The sequence below is a fragment of the Triticum aestivum genome, chromosome 5B (assembly GCF_018294505.1).
Source record: "Triticum aestivum cultivar Chinese Spring chromosome 5B, IWGSC CS RefSeq v2.1, whole genome shotgun sequence".
Lineage (NCBI taxonomy): Eukaryota > Viridiplantae > Streptophyta > Magnoliopsida > Poales > Poaceae > Triticum > Triticum aestivum.
This window is the reverse complement of record NC_057807.1, coordinates 13,751,086-13,756,964: the sequence shown is the minus strand read 5'-3', so window position 1 is coordinate 13,756,964 and position 5,879 is coordinate 13,751,086. Positions and strand designations below refer to the sequence as shown.

The window sequence follows — 5,879 nt, the reverse complement described above, 5'->3', positions numbered from 1 at the left end:
TGACCGCCAAAGTTTGGATCGAACTGCAATTAGGCCATGCTAGAGGGACCGGATCGGGAGAAGGCATCTTATACCTTAGCCTTAAACCGGAAGTAACCAAGGGAACACGGCAACCAAGCGGACTGTCCATCGGCCACGCCACGCAAGAACACAAACACAACCCTCACACGCGAGTCGCCAAGAAGAAAAGTCCCCAACTTTTTTCCCCTCGATCGATCCGCCCTCCTCCTCCTCGTCGCTGCAGGAGTTTCTCCCCGGATTCGCCGCCCCCTCCTTCTCTCTCCGGCGACCGATCGGATCCCGCCGGCCGGAGGACCGAGCCCCGCCCGATCTACCTACCCACCCGATGGCGGCCAACGCCGGCGCCGGCGCCGGCGGCAGCAAGATCCGCAACGCCAAGCTGGTGAGCACCCCCGCCCGACCCCCGCCCCGTTCCTTCCGGCGGCAGGCGTGGCGGCTGGATTTTTTTTTATTTTTTTAATGTTATCTTCGGTCCACGCGTTTGGGTTGGGTGGTAGTCCTGTTGCGATTCGCTGCGTGCTCCGCTCCGGCCGCCTCGCCCCCCGCGATCCGATCAGCAGCCCGTTTTTATCATCATCAGTCAGGAATAATAATAAATCGAACGCATTTTCGTGGGCGCTGCGGAGATTTATTCACTTCGCCGTGTGAGGTTTTCTCATCTCATATGCTGATGATGCGTGCTACGCCTCCTGCGGCGTTGGATCCATTGCCAGGTTCTTCTGGGCGACGTCGGCACCGGCAAGTCCAGCCTGGTGCTCCGCTTCGTCAAGGGCCAGTTCGTCGAGTTCCAGGTGAGCTCCCTTTCCTTCTCTCCACATGCTCCAAAATTGGGGATGACCTGCGTCTGTGTGTGCTGTTGGTGGTGCTAATTTTATTTTACTGGTTCATTTGGCCGGCCGCAGGAATCGACCATCGGCGCGGCCTTCTTCTCGCAGACCCTGGCGGTCAGCGACGAGACGGTCAAGTTCGAAATCTGGGACACGGCCGGCCAGGAGAGGTACCACAGCCTGGCGCCCATGTACTACCGCGGCGCCGCGGCTGCCATCATCGTCTACGACATCACCAACGCGGTTAGTCAGTATGAGCGGAGCTTGAGTATCTTGATTTGGCAGTGATCCTTTACCACGACCATGGTTAATAAGTAGCAATTACCTGTAAATAGTTGGTAGCTCTTGATGAGAATTTCCCCTTGCTCCTTCCGCGAAATCAAATCACCAACTGTCATCTTTGAGACAAAACGGAAACAGCTAGTACAAGTCTGTAACAAAATCTTGCTCTTCCATAGTACTAACAACGGTGGCGCGAAATGTTCTGAGCTCTAGAAACCATATTGCGGTAACCCTGAGAAGTGAGAACTTCTGCGTTATTTTTCCCTGTGTCAAAGTTTCGTGTACAAACCTAGAGGATCTGAACTTATTAGGTAGTTGAAACTTCTTTATCCAATCATTATCAGTTGCACTCATTACCCTGCTCTGTTCAACAGAGCCATGCCTGTTTGTCTTGATGAGCATACATGCATCTTTACCCGATAGCACATTAAGCATTCTGCTGAGCAGGCTTATAACTGTTCTGCAAGAATAAGTCTGCACTGGTTTTGAGTTCTGACTGTCCACGCACCATTCTGTGTGGTCTTTGCCTGCTGACCTCTTTGTCTAAGTTGGCTTTTCTAGTGATTTGTATGAACTTATTTCTGTATATGGACATATGCATTGTAGTGCTTTTACGATTCAACACTGTTCTCTCACGGAATGTGTTATTTTAACCTTGCTTTTGCATATGTTGCCTAGTTGCTTTGCTAAATGAGTAACCTGAATTCAGAACTGAAGTACGATGTAGTACCAAAACTGAACCAACATACTCTTTGCAGTTGCACTTCGTTACTTCTTGCCTGCATCTTGTGAGCAAGCCAAATGCAGAGTAGATATGGTGTCTCCTTTTGTTTGTTTGTTTAGGTGTTCATGGGTTGTTACTTGATAATAACAAAAGAACCATTTAGTTTGTATTTCAGGATCTTATATATTGCTAGTGATCTCATTAAAATACCTTGTTTATTAGGTGATATGCACTCACTCGCAATGCATAGCTTGTGAATATCGACTTGACCTGCACACACGCAAAAAAATAATATGTCCTGCTTTGCATCATGCAGATATGAATCAATCCTGATTTGTATCACAAACAAGTTTTAACCCATTCTCATGTGCTACTTATCTAAAGAATGTAACTGTTGTGTAAAAGTAGGTGGATAGTTATTTAGTCCAGGTGATTATAACATTATTGTTTCTACCTCACAGGCCTCTTTTACACGTGCAAAGAAATGGGTTCAAGAACTTCAAGCACAAGGTAATCCATTTTACCCCTTTATGATGTTTTTTCTTCATTTGAAGCCATAGAATTATTTATGTGGCTGCTATTTGTTCAAGAAAACTGACCTTGTGAGTTGTAATGGTGGGCATTGCTAGAGAGGATGTCTTTGAGCATTTTGTGTAAATAAGCTGGCAGATATAGTTTTTAATTCTCGATGCTTTTTCCATGCAGGAAATCCAAACACAGTAATGGCTCTTGCTGGGAACAAGGCTGATATGTTGGAGGCAAGGCAGGTGCCAGTGGAAGTATGTAATTCTGCTTCTTGGATCTCACTTTTGACGTTACATACATGCATTTTGCTTGGGGGATTTGTCATCAGCATAGATTGATGATGCTTATTTTATTTCCTCCCAGTTACTTTCCGCAATCAGCATAGTAAGCATACTGCATTTCAAATACTGCACCTTGTCCAGTTACATCATGTGCAGCTTGTTTGGTTCCAGTAGTGTTTTATTACGACAGAGATGCCATTTTTCTGTGTGAGAGAGAAACATGTTGGTACTGTCGGATCGAGAACGGCACAATGATACAGCCTGTACTACTACTATGTTGTTTGAATGATTTATCCAAAGCTAAACTCTTGTTGGCGGTGCAGGAAGCGACGACTTACGCACAAGAGAATGGGCTCTTCTTCATTGAAACGTCTGCCAAAACAGCAATCAATGTGAACGACGTGTTCTATGAGCTCGGTGAGTACTAGATACTATAGATCACTTCACTGTGGGATGGCCGGTTGTTATTACATACTACTCCCTCCGTTCCAAAATATTTGTCTTTCTAGGCATTTCAAATGGACACAACATATAGATGTATGTAGACATATTTTAGAGTGTAGATTCACTCATTTTGCTTCGTATGTAGTCACTTGTTGAAATTTCTAGAAAGACAAATATTTGGGAACGTAGGGAGTACAAAAGAAATTTCTCTGTTCCCTTTTCCTGATAATTAATGTCTAAGCACTGCTCTGTTTGGCAACGGTTTCAGCCAAGAGACTGCTCGCGGGGCAGCAGACGCAGAACCCGCAGGCGGGGATGGTGCTCTCGCAGAGACCGGCCGAGAGGATGGTGAGCAGCACGTCGTGCTGCTCATCATAGGACGCTTGGCCGTGGAGAGACGGCCGCCATGGATGGCCGCGGAAGCCACAGGAGGAAGAAAAAAATGTATGCGCTGTGGACGATTGCTGCCATCCCAGCTTGCTACACTACAGTCTAGCCCTTGTTTCTTGTCATATGTTGGTTCTGTAAATGTGAATAGTAGTGGGGTGTTGCTGCTGCAGATGTTCAGATGTGTTGTTGCAGTGCATTCTGGTGCTTAAATATATTTCTGGATGACCTTTGTGCTTCAATTATATATTTTATTTCTAACGTTTCGGTCAAGATACGGAAAATATTGGTCATTGCAATGCAAATGTGTCGCAATAATCTGGCAATTCATTGGCTAATCATTTGCTACTTTAGCTGATTGTGTTGAGCACAAGTTGTGAAACCTCCCAAGCATGAGTAGCTCCCAATGCTACTTATAAGGATGAGCAACACAAGACCAAAAGGAACAGAACAAGAACTTTTTTGCTGATGAACAGATGATACAAACAGTTGCACAATGCTCTAATTCTCTTGAGCTTACAGCTTTATTCTCTCAAGGAATGTGTTACTCCCTCTGACCCATAACTTTGTACTAAATCAATGACAATTAATATGGATCAGTGGGAGTATTTATTTATTTATTTATTTATTTTAACGGTGCTTGTGCGCATATTTTTCCACTGGTAGTTTGAATTCAGAACTGAAGTGCGATATGGTACCAAAACTTAATCAACAAACCCTTTTGCACTTGTTATGCCTTGCCTGCATCATGTGGGCAAAGCTAATTGCAGAGAAGATGTTGTGCCTGTTCTTTTAGAATACACATCTATTTGTAATTCAGGATCTTATATATTGTTAGTTATGTCGTTAAATACCTACTCCCTCCGTCCCATAATGTAAGACGTGGCCTGCATGGAATGTGTAGGTGGTGAATATCGACTTGACCTGCATGACATGCAAATTTTACTATGTCCTGATTATTTTGTTAAGTTTGACTTTGCAAACTTAAGTATGCAAATTTAAATAATGACAAAAGTTCGCAGGGGCCTAAATGAATTTCATTTATTAGATAGTAAGCAGTGGACCTACACCCAGGTAAATAAGCATCAAGATGACTACGAAAGTTAAATGAGCATCTCACACATAAATGGTACCCCACATAGGGCCTTCACTGAAACCCAGTCAATAACATAAACAAAGTAGAAAAGGCACCAAATTCTCTACCAGTTCGAAGAAAAGGGGGGTGATTTGTTAATGGGAACAAGGAACTGTTTATAGCTGTTGATAGGAAATAGAGACTGCTCGTTGGGCAGCAGGCGCAGAACCCGTAGACAGGGATGTCGCTCTCACATAGACCAGCCGAGAGAATGGTGAGCAGCAGGTTGTGCTGCTCGTCATAGAATTCTTTGCTGCTAAGGGATGGCTACAATGGTCTTGAAAAGCCACTAAAGAAAATATGTATGCGCCGTCGATGATTGGAAAGAGGCTGCGGCTGGGCCGGTGCTGTCTAAGCTTGCTACACTACAGTCTAGTGGGCCCTTGTTTTTCGTCATATGTTGGTTCTGTGAATAGTAGTGGAGTGTTGCTGCTGAAGATGTTGAGATATGTTGTTGTAGTGCATTTTGGTGCTTAAGTATATTTCTGAATGACCTTTGCGCTCAATTATATTCAATGGTCGACAGGGCACATAAAATTTTGGTGATCGGGATGCAATTTGTGACATTAATAATATGGCAATGCATTGGCTTCATTTGCTAATTGTAGCCGATTGCCATTGAGCACAGGTTATGACACCTCCCAAGCATTGAAGCTCCCAGCCTCCAACTCATATTAAACTTGTAGCAGGCTCACTGATGTTTTTTTCTCTGTCCACTTATAAGGATGGAGATAAGGACATACAGTTAGTGTTTAGAGTTGGGCTTCAAGGACATCTTGATAACCTTGTAGCTTCACGGAGATAAGAAGAGAGTGTGGCGCACGGGGCTGCTCGAGCAAAAGCGTGCGATGGTACGCCGAGGGCCAGGGCAGTTGGAGAATGATCGAGACGGTGGAGCGTGAGGGAGAGGTGCAATGCCAAGCTATGCAACCAGGTGCATGTTGTAGTTATGGGGATATCTCGGTAATTCCCGGTGCCTTCTATGCCTATGTCTATCGAATCCATATTCACAATGTGCATAAACATGACAAAATGATGCACGGACTATTCAAAGATAGAAAGATGAAATGGAGAATAAGCTATTCACCACTTGTTGGGGGGAGCCTTTCTCCATATAAATCCATGGATGGTAGGCACTAACATGAAGCCTTGTACTCTGGTAGGTCAATATCAAAGCATCACTTGCTTAAGTGGTTTGTCCTCTCGTAGGCCAGAGGCTATGGAACTTTTGCCAAAACTTTGAAGGGGAGAAA

The 5,879-nt window shown here is 44.7% G+C and overlaps 1 protein-coding gene across 1 annotated transcript; it reads left to right on the top strand.

Moving 5' to 3' along the window:
• Window positions 1-103: 103 nt before the first annotated feature.
• LOC123110132 (ras-related protein Rab5A) lies at window positions 104-3,764 on the top strand. Its single transcript, XM_044530580.1, has 7 exons — window positions 104-403; window positions 735-812; window positions 924-1,091; window positions 2,316-2,364; window positions 2,560-2,633; window positions 2,984-3,077; window positions 3,373-3,764. Exons 1-7 carry the CDS (start codon window positions 347-349, stop codon window positions 3,480-3,482), a joined length of 630 nt encoding a protein of 209 aa, XP_044386515.1. The 5' UTR covers window positions 104-346; the 3' UTR covers window positions 3,483-3,764.
• The last annotated feature ends 2,115 nt before the right edge of the window (window positions 3,765-5,879 follow it).